We start from the raw sequence: 25354 nt of genomic DNA on the forward strand, positions 1-25354 counted from the left end.
TGCTCATTATTAAGTCAAATTAGGCTAATTCAGTAACTGTTCCGACTGATTCAATAAAAATAACCTGATATTTTTTTAATTTCCTCTGTATGTCTATGAGTCACTAAAATAACAATCTTAAAGTCATTCGTTCAGTAATCGATTCTTGCGTGTTACAAGAAACATTTTATGATACAATTTTATAATTCATGGTGTAATACGCCTTCTAGTGGCAAAACTACTGTACTACCGCAGATTCTTGATAAAAGAGTCGGTGTGTTGTTACTAGCCTAGTCTATTCAATCATTCTGACAATATTATCAAACCGTATAACCTTAGAGGTTTAAAAAAAACATAATAGGCCTATTGTAATACGTTTAGGACTTTGCATAATTGTTTAATATGATGCAGACTGAAGTTTATGTGCAAATGAAACAGAATCACTCATAATGAAACTTCACCTATGCAATTTCATTATAAAGTTTAAAACAATTAAAACCCCCACTAAACATATAGGACGGTAGATGCACGGTACAATCTATTAGTCCGACTTATTTGGGATTTAATATTACAGACGGTTCCTTGTGATAAATTTCTTATAAAAAAAATGCGCACCCCGAATCTATAGGCAACAGCATCCTTATTAGGCCACATAGATATTTAATATCTAATTTGCCAAAGGTTAATGGCTCATTTATAGATCTTTAATAGGCCTACTGTAATGGTGAAATTTAAGTAGTCAAAATGACTGTACACGAAGTTAATTTGTCGAACACAACGTAGCCTACAGAAATTTACGTTTAGGCCTACTATTGCAAACTACCAGAAACGACAAGTAGCCTATATTAGCAGTTTTTAACGGAATACACACAAATAAAAAAATGCATCAGTGTCTTTAAAAAGGGTCCAGTGGTGAATTGACGTGGAGAGCAGCGCTGCAAGAAGTCCTCCTACACAGCAAGTGGTGCTGCTGGCTCAGAATTTTCTCAGCTTCAGTAGCGTTTTGTTTTTATCTCCATTTTAGAGCGCGCTGTCGCATTCCAACATGACTGGGGCCGTGACGGAGCACAGCAGCGCGCGCTCACGTCTCAGATTCACATCAGCCAGGTAACCCATCAACTACTGCGTCTTCACTGCATGGGACAACAGCGTCATGATCGCATGATAATCCAATGACGCAGACGGGATGTCTTAATAAAAACATATTTAGAAAATGATTCCCGTCAAACCGTTTCTTAAAAGAAATCTCAGTGTCCCACATGAAGAATATGGTGGGCTCGACTGGAGAGGTGGGCGTTTCTCCATATCACTGGGTTGTTAGGAGCGGTTCGGACTGTAGACAGATGACTGAGGCGCACATTCGGCCTGCCAAGATATTCTACCACGCACTTCGTAAGCGACAGTCTGGTTAAGTATTTCTGATTATTGTATATGATAATTTATTGTGTATGCTAGCTACTGTAACAATGTTTAGTTGGTTCAATAACCCATAACAAGCTAGTTCAAAATGAGTCTCATTATGGAAGTCACACAAGTAACTTAGTTAATTAGCCTAGTTGTTTTTTTCTACAAAAACCTTATTAAATAATCTCGACGTGCGTGGGTTTTATAATGAATTAGACAATATTTTTGAATATTTTATGGTATATAACATTTTCTAAATATTTCTTCATAGACTACCTTTAAACGAATTATACAATCATTTTACAATTGACTGTAATAAGTTAACGACACCGACTTACCGAGAGAGGTCTGACTTATAAGTTTGGTAAATGATAATAGGCTTTTTATAGTTTATTTAAAATATATATATATATTTTAATTCTACGTTGATCTACTTCGTCTTTACTTCGTTAAGGTTTAAACTAATTATTGAATGACCTTTAGGGAATTATAATTCCTGAATGACTTTCTCTGTGAATAGGCAATATGTAGGCTATGTATGAACTTTTTAACCGACTAGGTCATATATTTTGGATAGTTTGTCTGGATACAAAAAGTCGTATAGCATAAACTAATATTGACATTTTTTTAAAACAAAAAATCACTCAGTTGTAAAGATCGAATGAAGTTCAAGGCAAAAGAAAGCGCGTGGTAGCATAATATGCATATATCATAAACCGTTATGCATTCTCTCTTCATTATTTTCGCCTATTCTAATTAATTATTTCCCCCAGAAATATTGTATGACAGTAGGACATAGACTGTAGCTACTGTACAAATATGCCTTCTGTAATCCGACAAAGAAAATGAATTATGCAGTTTTAATATTAAAAACCGTAAAAAGGCAGTTCTAGAAAACATGCGACATTTGCGCACAGAAATCGGCCAATATGATGAATTCGAAATGTCAGATTTTAAATAAACTATCCATTCTACTAAAATATTACTAAATGCAGATGTAAAACTGCAAATACTCTATTTCTTAGGAACAGTTTTATCAAACTGATATTGTAAATTATCGTAGCACATGTTAAATAAAACAGCTTCAATTCTTATCAAAAAAAAAAAAATCAATTTATGACATTGTTTGAATTATTATTAAATCTATACTATATGTACGTTAAGTTGTAGCCTACATTTTAATTATACATTTAAATTAATTTTTTATTTTAATAATAGCTAATGACTTTAAAATTCATACTTTTTATGAATTTGGAATTTTGTAAACTTGTGAATTTTCAAGGTATCTAGTATTGTGTTATTATAAATGTGAATCTAAAAGGCCATATTGGTGCAACCATTCATATTGTGTTTATCACTTTAATTCCCAGAATATTTATTGGTGTCATGTTTATTTCTGTTTATTTTGGGGACCCTTTAAGCAATACTGCATTTATAAATGCATTTGGGATTTCTTAAGAATGACTTGTTTTTAGTGGTCCTGGTTGATCTGGCTTCTTGATCTCAGGTTATGACATGGGATGGAACTAATTTTAGGAAAAACACGTCACACCCAGAATTCACACATTCATTCATACACATACACATACACATTCATACATAATTCAGCACAGGCTGCATTATATATTTATTGCCTATATAAAATTAAGTTCATTTAATTATATAGTGAAAAATATTATTACCCTAGTTTTAATGTAAATCTTAGAGTATTTAGTTAAATATTTTTAATGCAATTTATTTATTTATTTTTTTTTGGGGGGGGGGGGGGGGGTAATTTAAACTGTCTGAACTAAAATCTTCAACGTCATTGCAAACATTTACCTTTAGTAATAAACTAAAAAGTGACTTAAGTGATAAATTGTTAATAACCAACAATAACCAGTGAGCCATGCAGTTGAACAGAAGTAGATTACAGAATATAGGATATACTCTCTCAATTATTTAAAATGTTTCTTAAAAATTTTCTCCAAAATTACAGTGGCTAATCGTGGCTAACAAACCCCTCTGATGGGCGACGCAGATAAACCGAGTCAGGAAGAGATGGAGGGTGACGGCTGTGTGACAACAGCCTCCAGCAGCAGTGCACTCACCGCCAGCTCTACACCCGGATCCAACACTCCCACAGCCATTCCTCTGGGAAACATCACTTCAGATAGACAGGCAGTCCAGGTAATTCCCCACCGCTATCAACGTAAAAACATATTAAACAAATGGTATTAAACAATGCTAATGAATCCTGTTTTATTAAACTCTGAAAAAGAATAGCAACAGCCTATTAAAGAAGCCAAATTCTGAACATTGCTTCAAGGCTAGTCTAATATTCAGATGCAGTGTTTTGTTGTGGTTTTGAACAAATAAAATGGGTAAAAAGTTGATTCCTTCCAGTGGCGTGTGAAGCCTATGATGTGGTGTTTTGCTAGTTAATCCAGCAGACATTACACAGACCACAGAGCATGACAGCTCAGTACCTGCAACAGATGTATGCTGCCCAACAACAACATATCCTGCTGCAAACAGCTGCACTACAACAGCAGCATCAACAAAACCTCATGGCTACACAAATCCTGACCACTACAGAGCAGGTATGATGATATATAGAATTATGTGCAATATAAGGTAATATAATATTTATATAATATAATATAATGCTACTTCTTATCAGACCGCACAAACCAATGGCAGACAGCCCACCTCCTCCCCTCCATCATCCAATGGGAATGTAACTCAGCTGGCTAGTGTGTCTCAAACACCAGTGAGTGCTTTCATTTTTTACATGTTTGTCACAAACCTACTTTTGTTTCACGTAGATGGAGCACATGCTCTCATTTGGACATTATGTTGGGAAAAAAAAGCCCCATAAAAAGTTTACTTGCCAAAAGTTGTATGCTTATGAATGTAAAATAAGTCCGTTTTTGGTAAAATAGCAAATAAGTTCAGGCTTTATCCAAACATGTAAAGGGATAGTAAATTCTGTCAATCATTTTCTCATCCTCATGTTGTTCCAAACATGTATGAGTTTCTTTCTTCTGTTTAATAAAAAAAAAAAACATTGACTTCCACAGTACTTTTTTCCATCTCACGGGAGTCAATGACTACCATCAATATATTTTTTGTGCTCAAAAGAAGAAAGAAAATTGACTTGAGTAGACGATGACAGAATTTTAATTTTTAGTTTAAGTGTCTCTTTAAGATTTTGATTAAAGATGAATTGCATATAGGAAAACCCCTCTCACCCTCTAGATCACCATGCCAACCTCTCCTGTAACTCAGCCAATAGGTCGCATCCAGGTCACTAGCTCCAATAGCACAGCGGGAGCCATATCCCAGCAGGCCATGCTTCTAGGAAACAGCTGTCCCACAGGTAGCCAGGCCCAAATGTATCTGCGCACTCAGATGGTAAGCAGATATTTGCTAAGAGCATCAGAGCTCACTGGTGTTCTGAAGTCTCCACTGACTTGACCTGATTCTGTTCTGTGTTCTTTCTTCTATCGTTGTGTCACTGTCTCTTAACCTGTAGCTGATTCTTACTCCTGCTGCCACTGATCTGACTGTCGTGAGTTCAGTGTCCTCTCAATCAGCATCATCACAGGTAAGACTGTTTTTAGTCAATTTATGGGTTAATGGTGCCATTTGTGCCAGATTTATATATGCATTTAATTATGTTATATATAATAACATAATATATCAAATATATGGTATAATAAATAATGTATTTGTTTATTTGATTAAGGTTACTGCTGTGTAATAAATAAAGGTAGTTTTTTTTATATAGATTGTTGTTGGAATTTAAGTGAATTAATTTAATCGTTATTACTATATTTGCATAAGCATTGAACATTTTATAAATTAAATATAATGAAATATTGAATGAGGGAATTCAAGTTGGCAAGTTATTTTTTTTTTTTTTTTACAATAATAATTTAACAACATTTAACTTAACATAGTCAAACCTGTCAAATACATTTATGACAATCTTCATCATTCTGTGATAATATCAGTACTAAGTCATGGGCACACAATCTGCACCCCAAATGATGCACTATGCACGTATAGATTATATACTTATGCACTATGTACTCAGCCATGTAGTATATGAATTTTATAAGATTATTTTGTCATTAATAATTAGAGTCTGATAGCCCCTCCCTCTTGGCTATATACAGTAATTAAAGCTGTGACAGTTTTGTTCATGAAGTGTCCAACATTTTTTCCAACAACTTATTTTTTTCTCTTGTTACTTAAGTGCATCTTCAACGTATAAACAGTGCACTTTTTTTCATTGTGAACTCGCTACCCATGCTATTAATACCACTAACCATCATAGAATGGTTCATAAGTATACAATCTGGGATATACGACCTACAAGAAATGACTCAATATATTGCACTAAAATAAACCGTGATGCTCCACATTCATTGAGTATGTTTTGTCCTCTGCAAGGTTCCGAGTTTGGCTCTCTGCACACATCCTCCTGGAGTTCTTGCTACTCCCCAGAACGTCCAGATCAAGCCTTCTCTTCAAGGTCAGACGCTGGTGTGCCCCCTGCCCAAGATGTCCATTTGCCCACTGAAGTCCACACAGCTTTCCCAGAACCTGACAGAAGGTTCTAGAAGTGAGTCACTGTTGACCGATGTTACTCAGCCACCATCAGCCCAACCACTCATTCCTCCCTGTAAGTGACACGATCACATCTCCATTACTTTCACTGTTGCTAATGCAGAATAATGTAAATGTAGTAAAATAATAATGTAGTAGAATTATTTTTAATTGCAAAACAACTCAAATAATTTAATGTCGGTCAGGCTACATATCATAACACAGTGGTTCTCAACCAGAGAAATTGGAACACACTTCCAATGGGGCCACAAGATGATTGATTTGTATATATATATAATATATATATATATATATATATATATATATATATATATATATATATATATATATATATATATATATATATATATGTTTTTTTTTTACAATTATTTATTTTAAAATGATTTATTGATTTCATAAAAATGTATTATTTCTATGTCTAAAAAAGTCACAGAAATTAATTGTATAATTTATTGGTTAAAACAATGTGAGAAATTGCCATTTATGAGTAAAACTTATCCCGTAATCATTTACAGCTGTGAAAATCATATGAATTAATCTGTGGTAAAAGTGTGTGAACCCTGAAGAACTTTCAATTCTTAAAACTTCTTGAGTTAAGGGATTTGATAATTTGAACATAGTGTCACTCTTAGTCTTAACTAAAAATGGTCAAAAATTAAAAAATGTTTTCTTTTCAAAAATCTCAGAACTGTTTAAACTGAACGCTTTCTGTTTGCTCATGATGACTGTCACTACTGCAGCAACTTTCACACCAGTCCAGTCTCATACATTGGTCAGACACCAGCTGCATTGCCCATCCGGCCAGAGGGTGGCGCCACACCAGCTCTTCATCCAGCAGAGCTCCACCGCTCACAGACAGGTCCAGCCCATTGCTCTGCGTGTCGCGCCGCAGGACAGCTCTCCTCCACCCCTCGCCCTGCAGACCTGTACCACACCCACTACAGCCACCGTCCAATCACAGCACACCGAGTTCCTCTCAGTGCCCTCCTCTTCAAATCAGTCAGGAGTGGTAACTACGTCCACAGCTCCCCCTGCAGTGCTCCCTGACCCTCCACCGCTTCATCTGGGCCCAGTGCTAGAGCCGGTCTCCCAGTATTCCCCTCTGTCCAGCCCCCCTCCTCTCACCATGGCTCTGCCCAGGCTGGTCCAGCCACAGAGACAGTCTCTCCGCTCAGTCCAGACTGTAGCTGTCCAGTCTGACCACATGCTGGTGTCTGAAGAGGAGCTCCCAGTCACTGAAGCAGTGGTTCAGTTGCCTTTTCCGAATCTGCCGCCACCACAGACAGTGGCAGTGGACCTAAAGGTGCAACCTGCCACACAATCAGAAGCTCCCTCGGTTAGTCTTATTCAAAGCTATTCAATTCTGTTACTATTTACTCACAATCATTTTGTTTTAAATCTCATTTTATTTCACAGTGGAAGAGAAAGGGAATATTTTTATGTAAAGAGTGTCCAGACTGTTCTTTTCCATGAAATTAAATTTGAACTTTGAAATTTGAATTTTGTTTAGTGACCAGTCTTTTCCTCACACAAAGCTATAATATGATTACAGAAGAGTCTGAATATTCTTTATGACATGTATAGATTACATTTATGATGTTTATGGGGGTTTTCCTTGAAGCTTCGCTACTGTACATAAATAAATTTAGAATACGTAAGAATTAGTTCTTTTTAAAGAAATTAATACTTTCATTTAACAAGGATGCATTAAATTGATCAAAAGTGACAGTAGAAGTGTTTACATTGTTACGAAAGACTTCTGTTTCAAATAAATGTTTGTCTTTTGAACTTGCTATTCAATAATGCTAATAAATTTTGTCTTTTAAATGTCCTTTAAAAATAATCAATATTTTATCATATCATAATTATTTTATTTAGGAAGGATTTTTTGTCATAGCTATTAACCTCTGATGAAAATATCCTTCTAGTCAATATTGTTTCATGTACTTTTCATTAAATCTAGTACATTTTACTCTTAATAAGCTTTCTGATTGTAGTTGATGAAAATGTCATTGGAACATTTTTAAACATATTAATCTTTAACAAAAGCAACATGTGAACAGTTTTTGTATTCTTTCTTTAATTATCATCATAATCCACTTGTCTTCTCTATCACTGACCCAAAAATTTACTAATGAGATTTAAGGTCCTTGCACACTTAGTCCGAAAATTTAGTATGCGTTTTTATTTATTAATTTTTTATTAATATTAATTTCGTAAACGACATCCTTTCCTATCGAAATGGTTGCTATGGATGTGTAAATGCAGAACATTTAACCTGATCCAAAGAAAAGTATGACAGACAAGAGTATCAGAGGCAGTGTGTAAATGTGATTGACAATGTGAGGTCGTATTTATTTTTTAACCTGCAAAAACTTTTGACAAGAATTTCAGACTCCCATAGAAGGAAAATCATCTAGTTTTGAGAAAACACTGAGGATAAGTTAATGATGACCTATTAATTTAAATATACTATTTTAATCATGCTTATTATGAAATTTGGCAGTCAGCACCGCAGTTGAAGGAGACTGGAAGGATGGATTTGGTGAAGGATGTAGAACGTGTGTGTCCTCAGAACAGAACGCCCACCCCGCCATCACTGTCCCCACCGGACGGGCCCCAGGGAAGCTCTGATGATGTCACAGCACAACCAGAACACTGGACAGGTATCTTACACATACATACACACACACACACACACACACACACACACATATATATATATATATATATATATATATATATATATGTTTAAGACTAGTAGAGTGGGCTGCAGAACTCTAACCTGACTTCTACTTTAACCGTAGCTGATCTGGACCAGCCGAGCGAACCATCGAGCGGATCTGTGATCCGGTCACCGGAGGACCCCACACATGCCAACAGTCCCCCCCCTACCCTCCTCTCCTCTGCGGTAAGAAGCACCAGCAGGCTTCCCCCAGCCAGCCTCCCAGGGAACCCTGAGGGTCGGCCCTCACAGGCCATCGTTAGACCTCACATCCTCACACACCTCATTGAGGGCTTCGTCATCCGAGAGGGCCTGGAGCCGTTCCCGGTATGTCCACTGGTTGACAACGTAGCAACTCACAGCCGCCATGAGGCCCTAATGTAGCCCGTGGTTCTCTAGTGTTGCCGTGAAGCTCAAAGCTCCCTCACTCCCTGAGAGGAGAGTAAGACGGCCTGCTGAGGGTCTGGGGCCAAACTTTCATATCAACCAGTTATTAAACTCCCCATCACAAAGTGCTCCATATTATAAGTCGAAAACCACTAGAAGCATCTCAAAAATATGTCTGGTAAGTCCACTATTGATGTGCTAGTCTTTTTTATCAGCTGAGACGTTCTTCCTTGGAGATGAACCTGCAGGCCACACTACCAGAGGACAGAGAGAACACAGAATCAGCCCAGGATGACTGCCTGATGGATGCGGACCATCTGGAGAACTCCACCGATTCTGACCCCGCTGAGGATGGTGGGCTCATTAGCATATTTCTTAGTAACACACTGAGTCAATATGAGCATTTCTTGAAGAGTTTCTTTCTTTTCTTTTCTTTTCAGAACAGACAGCTGAAAACCTGCCTGACGTACTTGAATGTGAGTTCTGTGGGAAGAGAGGCTTCGCTCGTACCTTCCTCCGGTCCAAACGCTTCTGCTCCATGACATGCGTCAGAAGGTAAAGAGCACTATGGGTAGTGGTAATCACTTTTTGAAGTTTGTAGTGTCAGTGGAATTATTATAATTACTGTTAGGATTATTATTGCTCATACTTTAGGTTCAGTGATTGTTCTAAACTTCAGTATTGAACTTGTTTAAAACATTTGTGCTGCCTAATATTCTTTTGTGAAAGAGGATACTTTGATAAACATAAGGTTCAAAAGAACAGCATTTATTTGAAATAGTTTTTTGTAACAGTTTAAAAGTCTTGACTGTCACTGTTGACCGATTGAATGCATACTTGCTGAATAAAAACAATTAATTTAGTCTTACTGACCCCCAAACTGTTGAACAGAAATGTATATACACTAATTTCTGTAAGAATGTATGAATATAATGTGGAAAACCCATTTAAGATATTAGCATTTTTGCAAGTCCAATTTGATGTAAACTTTCTGTTTTACCTAAACAGAATTGAGCAAGTTTGTGTTCCTAAAACTATACTGCAGCACACACAGCCTTGTGCATCTCTCACACCTTACAGATTCAATGTGAGCTGTAAAAAGCGCCTTAACCTGTTCAGGTCAGAAAAGGTTGGCCGCTGGCCCCACAGGCCCATGGGCAAGAGGGGGAGACCACCTAGTCGAATAAACAGCAGGTCCAGGGAACACTTCCTCAGGCAGGTCAGTGAAACATCCATTTAACCAAAATATACAATCCAACGAAATAGCATAATTAATAAGTGAGAGTAACCTACTGTATAACATTATTTCAGCTGCAAGACTCCCATCGTACCAATGACAACCAGAGGGCCTCCAATTCAATTTGGATAGAGAGAGAAGAGGAGGAAGATCCACCAGGCCCGATGACAACAAGACTGCGCTTGCAGGCCGAAAGAGAGAAGCAACAAGAAGAGAGCAGAGTGGAGAGCAGCAGCGGCTCTGACCGTCTTCTTGACTCAAGTCCCTCACAGTGGAGCGTAGACCAAGTGTGCTCCTTCATCAGCACTTTACCAGGTAACTGCACAGCTGAATTCAGCTTTGGACCACAGGAATAATTTGCTAATAAACAGATTTCTATATGATCTTTAGAATCATATGCTAATCTTTGCATTTCCTCCACTTGCTCTAAGGGTGCCATGATATTGCTGCAGAGTTCCGGTCACAGGAGATTGACGGACAGGCCTTGTTGCTGCTTACGGAGGAGCATCTCATGAGCGCTATGAACATTAAACTGGGCCCTGCGCTCAAAATCTGTGCTCAGATCAATGCTCTCAAAAAACATTAGACGTCTTTCCACTCTCAGTATGTGGGTCACACAGTATTTGAGAGTCGGATTCCTCTGAAGTGCCATGTTTTCATCGTGTGGCCATTCTACAAATACTCAGACACTCGTGGGGACCTTCTTCGTATACCTCAAAGTTTCATGGTGGACTTATCTCGGATTTCATTCCATTCAGTAACAAGTTTTCTAATATCTAAAACTAAATACTGATCTTGTATATTGCATTTATAGTAAACAGTCTGGAAAGGCAGGTTATGAAGAATGAGAGATGATGTACCTGAGCAGCAACAATTTGTGGATGTTGGCACACAATGTACAATTAAAAAAAAAAACATTTACACGCCACTGTTTAAATATAAAGAAACATTTTTCTAATTATGTAAATGTTAAAAAACAGAGTATATAATGTGTTGAAAAAATAAAGATTTATTGATAAACATCAATTGCAAAGTCCTGAATACAACTTTTATGTACATTAGACCAGAATTCAGTTGCCGTAAAATGCAACAGCGTCTTGTACATTGGTGGAGAAAAAGCTTCTATGCACAGAACATGGGTTTGGTGTTAAAAAAAATAGTTATAATAACCCCTACAAATACAACTCATCATATAAAATATATTTATTACAATATATTTTATATTTATTTTCACTGCTTGTCCTATTTTGGCACAATACCTTAAAAAACTTAAAAATTTTAATGCTTAAATTGAACTGCTATGTCAAACATATTCTACCTGCATTCCTGATATAAATTTGTTATGGTAAATAATACAGAGACACTCATTTGGTCAAAAAGCACTAATGACTTGTTTAAGGCTTGAATCTTAAAGTGGAGGACTTGAAACTGGACATGAACTTGCCTGTCTTGACTCGAGACTTGCTTGTGACTTGGTCCCACCTCTGGTGAATGCAGATCGACAGGGTTCAGTTACAGTTCCAAACACCCAAAGACACACTTAAGCACACCATTTTCAAAACAAATAACAAATACGTGTTTTAGTTAATCGGAGGAATATTACATAATTTTTTCAATTATGTATTTATGTATTAGCACAAGGCATTTACTTATAAAACAGCACACATTAAAAGCACCATATTTTGCTGACTTTAGCATCATAGATTTACCATTCAGCTCATAAAGTCTCAGAGATTTGATAAAAACATTTTATATCAGATTAATTTACAATCAACAGCAAAATATTTTTGCCATGAACAATCACACAGTTCAACCATCATTCAATAAATGTTCTTATATACTATGATTAGGAAGACAATAAATTGAAGAAAACATTCCTTTTCATAAAAATATGATTTTTTTAAAATAGAAGGGCCGTCACTGCACATGATGCCAGGGGATTTCCTTGAGCTTCACCTGCTGTTCAATCATCATGTCAAACTCCTGCCTTTCTCTAAAACACAATGAAATAAAAACAGCTGTAAGTTACACAGATGCAAGATTCATTTTTTCAGGGCAAGTGAGTTCACAAGTACTCCTGACCTGTTACTAAAGCACGGCCCTCTGCGATACTTCTCCTCTGCCTTCTCCAGGGAAAGCTTATGGACTCCAGCAATGGCATAGATTATGGCCTAAAAAATAAAACTGTCACTGAAGCATGCAGTGCAAAATGCTAGAATGTGGTTGTTTTGAAATATTAAACACAAAAGTCTGGAGTGTGTAGGATTTAAAAATAATAATAATACTTTTATTTAGCAAGGGTGCGTTAAATTTATCAGAATTTACAGTAAAGTCTATTTTAAATGATCTTTATTTCAAGTAATTGGTGTTATTTGAACATTCAACTGATGAAAGAATCCTGAAAATAATATCATGGTTTCCTCAAAAAATTAAGCAGCATCCATTTTCAGCAGTTATAATAATAGTTCACAGAGCACTGAATCAGTTTATTTGAATGATTTCTGATAGATCATGCGACACTGAAGACTGGTAATGATGCTGAAAATTCAGCTTTGCCATCACAAGAATACATTTTAAAATACAGAAAATAGTCCAGTTATTTTACACTAATGATATTTCACAGTATAACTGTTTCTACTGCACTTTCTATCAAATAACTGCAGCCTTCGTGAGCATAAGAGACTTTTTTCAAAAACATTAAACCTTAACAAGCCCAAATGGTAGTGTAAATGAAGGCGATTACCTCGGGCAGAAGCACATCCAGAATAAGGCTGATCCGTTCAGCCTGGATGTTTTCTAGACAGGTGTTTATTTGAGGGGCACTATCACAGACTGTGCTCAGGTAGCGGTAAACCTTTTCAACCTGCTCCTCATCTTCCAGGTAGATATTAACCACTGGGTGAGAAGGCTTCTGGAGGGCTTGCATCCATTTAGAGGACTCACGACCGCTAATGACTGCCTGTGAACACCAGACAGAAGAGTTAGATGTGTCTGTCTTAATGGAATGAACAATGGAATTCTTAATACATGTATGAATATATCAGTAGAAATTGTACCAATAAGCGGTTTTCAACTTTTTGGCTGATAATGAAGTCAACCAACTGCTTGTTGGCATGGTTGCGTGCAGCCTTGGATCGGTCGGGCAGCACTTTCTTGGAGAGAAGCTCATCTTGCTCTTCCATGATGATGTCCTCCATGTTATTATCAGAGCTGTCACACTGCTCGCCCAGAATCTCCTGACTGGGGAAGGTGAGCACAGATTTCCCTTCGGAGTACCTCCTCCGCACTGGACAACCTGGGATCATCGGATCAAGGGACCATTTCTTTAACCAGCACTGGTGAATGCTAATTACTTGATTTCATAATGAGATTATAAACTGGTTTACGTTGAGTTACACTGATTGATTGTACATTTTCATAGACAGCTTTCATTAAAATTAACTGATCGTTAAAGTATCATAAAACATGGAGTACTACAAGTACCATCTGTTGGAAAAAAGTTTTAATTTATTACTGTTACTCACATGTACTTAAATTATTATTACTATTTTACTGATAAACACATTGGCCACCTATAATGTTATCGTTTTTATATTTTTTATTCGTGCAAATTTAGACAAAGTGCCAATACAATAAAGTTATTAATTATCACCCCTAACATTATATTTAAAACATGTCAGATGTGTTATGAAAATCTAAAATAAGGAAACCTACTGATATCAGCTTTACAGTATTCGATGAAGGAGCCAGAGAAGGATCGACATCCTGCCAGAAAACATCGGAATAAAATACTTTTTGAGAAGGTGACTTATTTCTAATTTACTAAAATGTTTAAATGTTTTAAAAGAAGACAAAAAAGCACTGATAGATAAATACCAATGCAGATCCTATAGTCTGAAATCAGTTCCAGAGACCAGGTGATAGCATTGCCATACTTCTCTTTTGCAATGTCCTAAAATGGATACATAAAATGAATGCAACATTTCTTTAAACACTGTCTTGAAGTATGCTCAGTATAGCTGAAAATAGTGAGCATGCACACTGAAAAAGCTAAATAATGTGGTCACTTTACCACCAAAGATTCACGTTCTTCACAATCAAAAGGCTTTAATTTTCGCAGGGAAACAGAAAACCTACGGATAAAAAAAAAGACGTCAAATGGATTATGTGATTTTCTATAAACACACACATATACACAATAAAAAATAAGTGATATTAAGATATGGATAAATTCTTACCCTTTCCTAATTCTCTTCTGGTCGATTAGGTAACAATCAATAAATACAATGCTGGCTTTTTTGTTCTTATGATTCACACTTTTAACCTGTGGCATGGATGAACATCTTGTCATCAACTACAGTCTAAAATCAAGAGTTACAAACTGCACGAGATCCATAGTGTGCACAGTGAGCTTAGCTTACAACTGCAGGCCAGTAGGGATATTTCCTCAGTTTGCACCACACGCAAAGTCCCTCTGTGATTGACAAAGGCTCTGGAAACCAAATATATCAAAGCACTTATTGGATACATAAAGGATACATATACACACTTTTTTCTTCTTTTCATCCCCCACTCACTTTTATTGTCCTGTTGCAAAAAGCTGGGCAGCTCCTCATCATCATCATCTAGGTCATCTTCCTCCACGAGGAGAGAGTGGTTAAGAGAATGAGGCTTCTCTTGTAGACTGAGCTCAATGCAGAGGTCAGAGGACATGTTTTGATCTGATGGGTACATAACATTACAGTGAATGATTTAAAAGACAAAAACATCATATGTTTGAGGCTCCATTTACAATTATTAACAATAACTTACCTTATTTATGCATATTTATGATAAAGACACAATAACAACTTCAAATTTCAATAAATGTTTAATTCAATTACTACTAACAGAATGAAATAGTTTTGGTGTCCGCATCAACTTCATAACTGATTTTACATACATACAAAACTTATTAAATGCAAGTAAAGTGTCTACTTTAATGCTTCAGTTAACTTGTGGGAAAACAAAATGTTATGTTATTTTACTTCATATTATGTTATTTACTCAATATTATTTTACTTACAAATATGATGCTTGGTCATGAAAGTAATCAATGGACTGATCAATATTTTGAATTATTCCAGTACAGGATGTCTTAATAAGGATTGTATTTCTGAGGACTTTCCCATTGAGCAGTATTGGTGGTTTCCATAGGATTGCAACAGTGAACTAAATAACCTTATGAACTTTGGGTGATTTCCAGAGTGTGACAGGTACATGAAAACAGATCCAAGAGGGTCTGGCTGCAGACTTGCACTTGCACTCTCAGACTTGCATTCTCAGACTTGCACTCTCAGACACTTGCACTTCCGCTAGCGAATTTTGTATTTATTTTATAGAATTCTTTTTTACTTTTTGTTTGATTTTCCCAACATTTTATAACAGTAGCCAGGTGGTGAAGACAAGAAAAAAATAAACTAAATTAAAATGTCACTTGCAATCGCTACTTGCACTCTCTGCTACCTGCGACGTCACTTGCAATCAACACGAATCGAGCATGTTGCCAATGGAGACAAGCTGTGGTGATGAATAAACGCAACGCGCAAAGTTTCGCGTTAAGCATTTTTCCATATAGAATAAACTGTCTACAACTTGTTTATATCACTGTCTTTGTCCATTAAGCTACATTATGTGTTTTATTTATAATAATTTTCTATAGGAGGAAAACGTTTAATGTACAATTTAACGCACTGCGTTCTGTACTCGTTTGCTTGCCTGTACGGAGCTGATCCTTTTAAAAATAACTTAATGCATTTCATAATGCACGTTCATATTTGCTAGTCTGTATAAACGTCGAGTCAACAACAAGACATATAGCCAATATCTCTTTGGGTTTGAGAATTTAGTCTCTGCAACTTCAGGAATCTTGTCTATGCACGAACAGCTTGTAACACTCCAATTATCTCGGCTTTTTTGCATTGTATAATAAAGTCTTATTCTGACATCTGGAACTCTGCCTCTCGAGCTTCATCGACTGCATTGAAGAAATTCATCACTTGCTCCAAGACACAACAATGTCAAAATATGTGTGAAATTATTTAGCATAACAGATAGATTTATGTAAAATAAAAACAACATATTTATTCTGACCTGTACCTATTATAACATAAAATATTAATATTTATTACAGGGTGTCTTCTGTAAATCATAGTTCAAAATTATTATTTTTTAAATAAAATGAAACATGACATAAAGAAAATTAAATGTAAAAATTTTAATTTATAAATGTATTAAATTTAAAATGTATGCATTTAGCAGACGCTTTTATCCAAAGTGACTTACAGTGCATTCAGGCTATCAATTTTTACCTATCATGTGCTCCCGGGGAATCGAACCCCCAACCTTGCGCTTGTTTGCTTGCTAAAGCAATGCTCTACCAGTTGAGTTACAGGAACACTCAAAAATACATAGGAAAAAAGTTTTCATCATGTGTAAACACCAGGCGCATGCCAGACTACATTAATTTCATTTGTATATAAAAAATAGTAGCCATGTACCTGATTCCTGTGGCTCTGGCACAGTGGTGGACAGTAACGGAGTAGCTTTACTTCGTTACTGTACTTAAGTACATTTTTCAAGTATCTGTACTTTACTGGAGTAGTTTTATTTTGAGTAACTTTTACTTTTACTTCACTACATTCCAAAGCATAAGATCGTACTTTTAACTTCACTACATTTCATAAAACATATCGTTACTCCCTATAATATATCACGTGCTCCGACACGCAGAAGCGGTGTCTGATTCATCATGAACGAACTGAGTCTTTTCAAAATAAACTTTAATCGGATCGCGAATCGCACCAAACGATTCGTTTACGAATTAGAATGATCCGATTGCAGCTGTTCTGGAGTCGACCACTCACTGATTCAAATGAACCGTTAAGTGCGAGTCTACAGAAGTAAGAACCGGGAGAGCGCGTGCGTCTGATGTTGCTAAGTTATTAATGTCGAAATTTAGGATTAATTATTGTAACTGAAAATCATATTTAGGTCAAAATTGTCAGTTGTTTGGGAACTAAATCCGCTGTAAAGAGTGATCTGTTTAAGCCCACTGAAATGCTGACATGCAGACACATCAATCAGCGTCTCTGTGTTTTAGGTTAAAAAATTAAATAAAATAACCTTAAACTAACACAGATTAAATAAAATAACTCATGCATGTCCAAATTCCCCGCTACCGTAATATGCTACCATGACATCTGTTCTTATATTGTGTATTAACAGTAACGTTATACATATGTATATTGTTTGGATTAACTAGACAACGTTAGACAGACATGTTTATTCATAACAGTAATGAAAATAAGTAAATATTGTAGCTGATGCTAAATGTCTAGCTAACAAGCTTGCTGGTGCTAACTTGAGGTAATTTTTTATAAATAATGTCCAAATATTTTTATTCAACCACCTATATATATATGTATATAGATTACATCTAGCGACAAAAGAAAGGATGTGATGTTCAGAACATGGTAACTAGTAATTATCAAAGAGGGGAAGAGATGCACCCCGTTTGGCCAGGGGTGTTTTTACACCACAGACAAGGTTTGAGAAAGAAAAAAATCATTATGAAAATATAATTATATTTTCCTTAAAATGTTCTTCCTAACTTCAGGCCTTATTATCATGTCATATATAACTGTGATGTTCTGTAAAACCACAAACTTTAAAACACTTTCACAGATCACAGATTCCAAAATAATATTTGGTAGCACAACTATTAATAGTTCTAATAATAAATCATCATATTTTCATGATTTCTAAAGATCATGTGACACTGAAGACTGGAGGAATGATGCTGAAAATACAGCGCACATCACAGAAATAGATTATATTTTAAAGGATATTAAAATAGAAACCATTATTTTATATATTTTATTTTGATAATTTAGAATTATTACTGAAATACAACCTTTTTTTGTTTCAAACAGTTCAATGAACAATAATAAATGAAGTACCTGGAGCTGACAATGACAAAGTAAATGTATAATAATTAGCAAAGATGATTAATTTAGCGCTGTAAACGCGCATGTGAGGGGCGGAGACGCGCCGCGGAGCGTCAGACGCGCGTGAGGACCAAACACAGCAGAACCGTAGGAAACTTCACTCCTCTTATTACTTCTCTTTTACTATAGCGATTTATTTTTAGACACGTGATCTGAGTCTTTCATAGATTTGTAGAGTTATTAGAGTTATTAGAGAAATTGAGTTATTTTATTTTTTTTACATTCTTTGGTCGAAGTTTTCAGATCGGTAATTCGGAGCCTGTTCACGACTCTGTTGATTCAGATCGGGACTTCGGAGCCTGTTCGCGACTCTGTTGATTCAGATCGGCACTTCGGAGCCTGTTCGCGACTCCGTTGATTCAGATCGGCACTTCGGAGCCTGTTCGCGACTCGGTTGATTCAGAACGGCATTTCGGAGCCTGTTCGCGACTCGGTTGATTCAGATCGGGACTTCGGAGCCTGTTCGCGACTCGGTTGTTTCAGATCGGCACTTCGGAGCATGTTCGCGACTCGGTTGATTCAGATCGGCACTTCGGAGCACGTTCGCGACTCGGTTGATTCAGATCGGCACTTCGGAGCCTGTTCGCGTTCGCGACTCGGTTGATTCAGATCGGCACTTCGGAGCCTGTTCGCGACTCGGTTGATTCAGATCGGCACTTCGGAGCCTGTTCGCGACTCGGTTGATTCAGATCGGCACTTCGGAGCCTGTTCGCGACTCGGTTGATTCAGATCGGCACTTCGGAGCCTGTTCGCGACTCGGTTGATTCAGATCGGCACTTCGGAGCCTGTTCGCGACTCGGTTGATTCAGATCGGCACTTCGGAGCCTGTTCGCGACTCTGTTGATTCAGATCGCCACTTCGGAGAATGGTCGCGACTCGGTTGATTCAGATCGCCACTTCGGAGAATGGTCGCGACTCGGTTGATTCAGATCGGCACTTCGGAGCATGTTCGCGACTCCGTTGATTCAGATCGGCATGTTTGAGATTTTTTTAAATTCAGACATCGAAGCAGGAAGTGTTTGTCAAACAGTTAATTGGTGATAAATGAATATTTGGACTTGAGGCTTTTTTTTACTTGTCGATTCAGCATGTACATGGACCCACACACAAAGGTGGACACACTCTAGACTTAATCATCAGTAGAGCTCTAAAATTTTCATCCATTGTTATTAAGGACGTTAATAAAGGACGTTATTCAACCACCTATATATATATATATATATATATATATATATATATATATATATATATATAGATTACATCTGGGGAGAAAAGAAAGGATGTGATGTTCAGAACATGGTAACTACAGTAATTATCAAAGAGGGGAAGAGATGCACCCCATTTGGCCAGTGGTGTTTTTACACCCCAGACAAGGTTTGAGAAGGAAAAAATCATTATGAAAATATAATTATATTTTCCTTAAAATCTTCAGGCCTTATTATCATGTCATATATAACTGTGATGTTCTGTAAAACAACAAACTTTAAAATACTTTGTTCTTACTGGTGAAAATCAGATGGTCATCTCTGTTTTCTCTCAGGTACATCACAGTGTAAGCTTCACAGTGAACATTACTCTCGTCAATGTAGTCCATATCAACAACAAAAATATATCTTGACTCCATATAGTGGTTATTTTGGAAAAAATCCCAGGTATTTTGAGTAGTAGGATTATAAAAAAAATAAAACAAATGTGCTAATATAAAATTAAATTAGCCTATATAAAATTGCAAACATCTATCTTTCAGTACTTTTTTACTTAAGTACATAAAAAATTTAGTACTTTTGTACTTTCACTTGAGTAAAATTGAAAAAGGAGTACTTTTACTTTTACTGGAGTAATATTTTATTATACGTATCTGTACTTTTACTCAAGTACTTGATTTGTGTACTTCATCCACCACTGCTCTGGCATCTGGTTTGTAATGTGAGCTTCATTTGGAGAAGGGGGCTCCACAGCTGGCTCTTCCTGAGGAGATTCTAGATCAGATTTTGCACTCTTCCTGCTTTGTTTCACTGATGGAGAGACAATGAGCTGTTCCTCCATGTTCTTTTTCTTGCGATCTCTTGGCCTCCCTGTTACCACAAGCCTCTGAGGTCTAGACGGTGTAACGTCTGTAGGAGGCGTCTAACAGGAATACCACATGAGAAATAGCTAAGCCACAAAATTCATACAACAGTTAACAAGCAGTAATGAAATAATGATTGTCACACAAACCTTTACTCCACTGGACTCATTGGCATTCAGATGACGATGTTGTGTGAAACTATTCTTAGCTCTTTTTGGAGATAGAGGTTGGAAGTCTGAGGTTGGTGTGGAGCTGAAGAGAGGCCTTGTCCGGGGCCTGCCCCGTTTCGGGGTGCGTGGTATAAACCTACAATCACCGTTAGTGTGGAAGAAGGAGATCTCCTTGTCGAGAAGAGGAGCTGTAGTACATGTGTGAAGCGCTGTAGAAACATCAGAGGGGGTCTGACTGTTTTGAGTGTTTTTAGAGCGTCGATAATGTGTCCCTTTAGTTTTTTGAGAGTGCAAATGTTGTTCTGGGCAAGAATTGTGTTCAGTGACTGATTTCAAAAGACAAAAACATCATATATTTGAGGCTCCATCTTCAATTATTATTCTCAAAGAATTGGTCTGATGCTTTTAGTGAATATTTTCTGGTTGAAACATGATTTAAACAGGTACAGCACATTCACTCGCTTTCGCAATAATGCATTAAAACAAATGTAATCTTACAGTGCTAATTCATCTGTATCTGATTTTGAATGAACAGAAATCTGTAAGAAATGCATCAATCTGTAGATAAAATAAACTGAAGAAAATGTACAATTATTTTAAATCACAAACAAAATTTGCAGAAAGCAGTAATTATTCCTTTTAATGCTGACAACCAGGTAGTTTGGTGTGTGGTAGGAAAAAAAGTTTGCACACAATAGCCTAAATCATTTTGAAACTCTCCTGTTATTTTATTTATTTTAATATATTATACATTATAAACATAACATTCCAAACATACTGAAATACTTTAGCCATGGAGCGAAGGCGGAGCGGTGTTTCTGGTATTACTGAGCGCGGAGGGGAAATCGTTGTTGCTCCACACCACTCATATACTCTGGTCGTTACGTTGAATTTGTAACATTGAATATAAATTTGCAAAAAAAAAAAACGTTATATAATGTTTAATTATTTTATTAGATTAATACAATTTATGTAACTGAATAATCATTATACATTTTTAGATACATTTCAATAAATATTTAATCCAATTACTACTAATAGAATGAAATATTTTTGGTGTCCGCATCAAATTAAATTCATAACTGATTTTACATACATAAAGCTTATGTAAGTAACGTGTCTACTTTAATGCTTCAGTTAACTTGTGGGAAAACAAAATTTTATGTTATTTTGCTTTATATTATGTTATTTACTCAATATTATTTTACTTACAAATATGATGCATGGTCATGAAAGTAATCAATGGACTGATCAATATGTTGAATTATTCCAGTACAGGATGTCTTAATAAGGATTGTATTTCTGAGGACTTTCCCATTGAGCAGTATTGGTGGTTTCCATAGGATTGCAACAGTGAACTAAACAACCCTATGAACTTTGGGTGATTCCCAGAGTATGACAGGTACATGAAAACAGATTTGATGAATGTCTCATGTGGCCACCGTGGCCACGCCTTTCTGAAACACAAAGATTTTCACAAAGCTCACCTTTCTGAAAAGTGAGGTGTGTTCTGACTGACCAGCTATCCAGTGCATTGTGTTTGGACGAAATGCCTCAAGCATCAGATGGATGGAATTGCTCCACTTTATAGAAACAACCTCTGTGCACTACACCGGCAACAATACTACAGCGAGATTCAAAGTTACGCCGCCTTTCTTTGAGTGAACTTTTGGGCGGCGTAATGCAAATCTACCCACATCGTGACATAGACATGTGGGGGGATGTTTGAACGAGGTGTTTTAGGAGGATGTGGACAAGTCTTAACTTTTATAAAGAATATCTCTTTGGGTTTGAGACTTTAGTCTTTGCAACTTCAGGAATCTTGTCTATGCATGAACAGCTTGTAACACTCCAAAGAGAAATCGAATCATATAACCCCTTTAAAAAAATGGTTAATTTTTGCCAAATTTCCAAAATTAAAAAATGGAGCAGGTGGGTTAGTAATAACCTGTGGCAAACCAGACAGTTATAACCAATAAAAAAAGTGGGAACTACCAATTTTGGTTAGAAAGAGAGAAAGGTATAAAATGGATGCACGGACAGACAGAGAATTAGATGCAGTTACCATTATCTCGGCTTTGTTACATTGTACAATAAAGTCTTATTCTGACATCTGGAACTCTGCCTCTCGAGCTTCATCGACTACATTGAAGAAATTCATCACTTGCTCCAAGACACAACAATGTCAAAATATGTGTGAAATTATTTAGCATAACAGATAGATTTATGTAAAATAAAAACAACATACTTATTCTGACCTGTACCTATTATAACATAAAATATTAATATTTATTACAGGGTGTCTTCTGTAAATCATAGTTCAAAATTATTATTTTTTTTTAATAAAATGAAACATGACATAAAGAAAATTAAATGTAAAAATTTTAATTTATAAATGTATTAAATTTAAAATGTATGCATTTAGCAGACGCTTTTATCCAAAGTGACTTACAGTGCATTCAGGCTATCAATTTTTACCTATCATGTGCTCCCGGGGAATCGAACCCCCAACCTTGCGCTTGTTTGCTTGCTAAAGCAATGCTCTACCAGTTAAGTTACAGGAACACTCAAAAATACATAGGAAAAAAGTTTTCATCATGTGTAAACACCAGGCACATGCCAGACTACATTAATTTCATTTGTATATAAAAAATAGTAGCCATGTACCTGATTCCTGTGGCTCTGGCATCTGGTTTGTAATGTGAGCTTCATTTGGAGAAGGGGGCTCCACAGCTGGCTCTTCCTGAGGAGATTCTAGATCAGATTTTGCACTCTTCCTGCTTTGTTTCACTGATGGAGAGACAATGAGCTGTTCCTCCATGTTCTTTTTCTTGCGATCTCTTGGCCTCCCTGTTACCACAAGCCTCTGAGGTCTAGACGGTGTAACGTCTGTAGGAGGCGTCTAACAGGAATACCACATGAGAAATAGCTAAGCCACAAAATTCATACAACAGTTAACAAGCAGTAATGCAATAATGATTGTCACACAAACCTTTACTCCACTGAACTCATTGGCATTCTGGTGACGATGTTGTGTGAAACTATTCTTAGCTCTTTTTGGAGATAGAGGTTGGAAGTCTGAGGTCGGTGTGGAGCTGAAGAGAGGGCTGGTCCGGGGCCTGCCCCGTTTTGGGGGGCGTGGTATAAACCTACAATCACCGTTAGTGTGGCAGAAGGAGATCTCCTTGTCGAGAAGAGGAGCTGTAGTACATGTGTGAAGCGCTGTAGAAACATCAGAGGGGGTCTGACTGTTTTGAATTTTTATAGAGTGTCGATAACGTGTCCCTTTAGTTTTTTGAGAGCGCAAGTGTTGTTCTGGGCAAGAATTATGTTGAGAATGGTCCAGTCTGTCTGAACAAGCTTTCCTACCAGCTACTACTTTCTCACTGGGTTGAATGACTTTCTTTTTTTCTTCCCTTACGAGATATATTTGATGTCTCTGATCGACATTTGGGGGTGGTCCTTTTTTGAGGTACCATCAGCTCAAGTTCATGTAACTTTAAAAACACCGGTCCATTTAGTTGATGTCTTGATTTCTGTAAACAAGCTGACAAGTCAGGAAGAGCATTTTGTTTCTCTTCCTTGGTTGTTCTCCGTCTATGTGATTCTGCAGAATTCAGCTCTTGAGACACCGTGGTTCCTTTACTATGCAAGATGGAAGCTTTGTCACCTGAAACAGGTTTAAGTTCTGAAGGAACTTCCAAAATGGTGCGAAGGGTCCTGTGAGGATTCCTTCGACAGTGAGAAGAGCTCATTCCTGCAACCATAGAGGTCTCAAAACATTGGCACAACCAAGTTTGGTCTCAGTGAGGTATATTAATTGTAACTGAAACCATATGCAACTTGCCAAAGGTTTTACAAAATTCACTTAGCAACCAAGAGACTGACAATAAAGCGATAAACTAAGAGCACTTACTGTAAAGATATAAAACGCATGACGTTAAACATAAGACTTTAATATATTTATCAAATAAACTATAAGAATGTTCCAGCAACTGCACCACTAAACTTAACAATGAACATACAGAGAAATGCAGCTTTTAAAGCCGCTGATAATTTCTGTAAATACTTGGGTGTGCTGAGATACTAGAACTGGCACAACCCAAGTGCTTTAAGCTAAAAACGTTGAGTAAATAAAAGATGTCAGACGTGTTGACTAGGAGCGCTGTGTGTTAGCATTAGCAGCTCCATGGAAATCCAACCGAAAGTAGACACGATCAGGCAGCGTGTGTTAAAGTAACTTACACTGAATCTGCAGAAGAAGAAGGTTTAGTGTAAAACGAAATAAATTTTAAAATAAAATATGTTGCTCATGTGAAATATTAAGAAACTACTCGGATTTTTGCCTGTTTACGAAGCGCTCGGTCATCATTAGTTGAACAGAGTTTCAGTTTCAGCAAATATCTTACACTGAGTAGAAGACTGTCAACAATGACGTACACTCACTAGACTATCGATCATTTTAACAGTTTATTTTACAGACTTTACTTTTACTTCCATTTTTTACCTTTTTCTCTTTTATTAGCATTAGCATTATAAACACTGAATTAATACCAACATATACAATTTAATTAATAACAGAAAAGAAATGTTGGAAAATAAATATACAACAGGAATAATAGCTTGACAGTAAGCCATTTTTGCAGTATTTTATATTAATATCCGTTAAAGAAAGACTTATAAGAAAAACGTATGTAAAACACACACAGCCACAACCAC

At 36.6% G+C, this 25354-nt stretch overlaps 2 protein-coding genes across 9 annotated transcripts; one reads left to right on the top strand and one right to left on the bottom strand.

The window, feature by feature from the left end:
* The first annotated feature begins 962 nt into the window (after positions 1-962).
* phc3 (polyhomeotic homolog 3 (Drosophila)) lies at positions 963-11375 on the top strand. Of its 6 annotated transcripts, XM_052549118.1 has the most exons (16): positions 986-1086; positions 1222-1371; positions 3362-3552; positions 3804-3965; positions 4046-4135; positions 4624-4779; positions 4901-4972; positions 5824-6055; positions 6741-7336; positions 8507-8666; positions 8808-9052; positions 9328-9466; positions 9553-9667; positions 10193-10331; positions 10424-10664; positions 10781-11375. In XM_052549118.1, exons 3-16 carry the CDS (start codon positions 3391-3393, stop codon positions 10933-10935), a joined length of 2664 nt encoding a protein of 887 aa, XP_052405078.1. In that variant the 5' UTR covers positions 986-1086; positions 1222-1371; positions 3362-3390; the 3' UTR covers positions 10936-11375. The 6 variants fall into 6 exon arrangements, with proteins under 6 accessions (XP_052405081.1, XP_052405078.1, XP_052405080.1 ...); XM_052549121.1 differs by lacking the exon at positions 1222-1371 and having other exon boundaries at positions 963-1086; XM_052549120.1 differs by having other exon boundaries at positions 1006-1386.
* LOC127951303 (PWWP domain-containing DNA repair factor 3B) lies at positions 11343-25049 on the bottom strand. Of its 3 annotated transcripts, none has more exons than XM_052549125.1 (13): positions 24881-25049; positions 23628-23857; positions 23303-23537; positions 14927-15070; positions 14771-14841; positions 14588-14673; positions 14422-14482; positions 14226-14301; positions 14064-14114; positions 13406-13644; positions 13093-13308; positions 12432-12520; positions 11343-12342 (listed from the first exon to the last, which is right to left on the bottom strand). In XM_052549125.1, the coding sequence occupies exons 3-13, from the start codon at positions 23454-23456 to the stop codon at positions 12267-12269; spliced, it is 1263 nt and encodes a 420-aa protein (XP_052405085.1). In that variant the 5' UTR covers positions 23457-23537; positions 23628-23857; positions 24881-25049; the 3' UTR covers positions 11343-12266. The 3 variants fall into 3 exon arrangements, with proteins under 3 accessions (XP_052405085.1, XP_052405084.1, XP_052405086.1); XM_052549124.1 differs by having other exon boundaries at positions 23628-24392; XM_052549126.1 differs by lacking the exons at positions 23303-23537; positions 23628-23857; positions 24881-25049 and adding an exon at positions 16889-18369.
* Positions 25050-25354: the final 305 nt, after the last annotated feature.

Source organism: Carassius gibelio, chromosome B2 (assembly GCF_023724105.1).
Source record: "Carassius gibelio isolate Cgi1373 ecotype wild population from Czech Republic chromosome B2, carGib1.2-hapl.c, whole genome shotgun sequence".
In the NCBI taxonomy this organism is placed as follows: Eukaryota; Metazoa; Chordata; class Actinopteri; order Cypriniformes; family Cyprinidae; genus Carassius; species Carassius gibelio.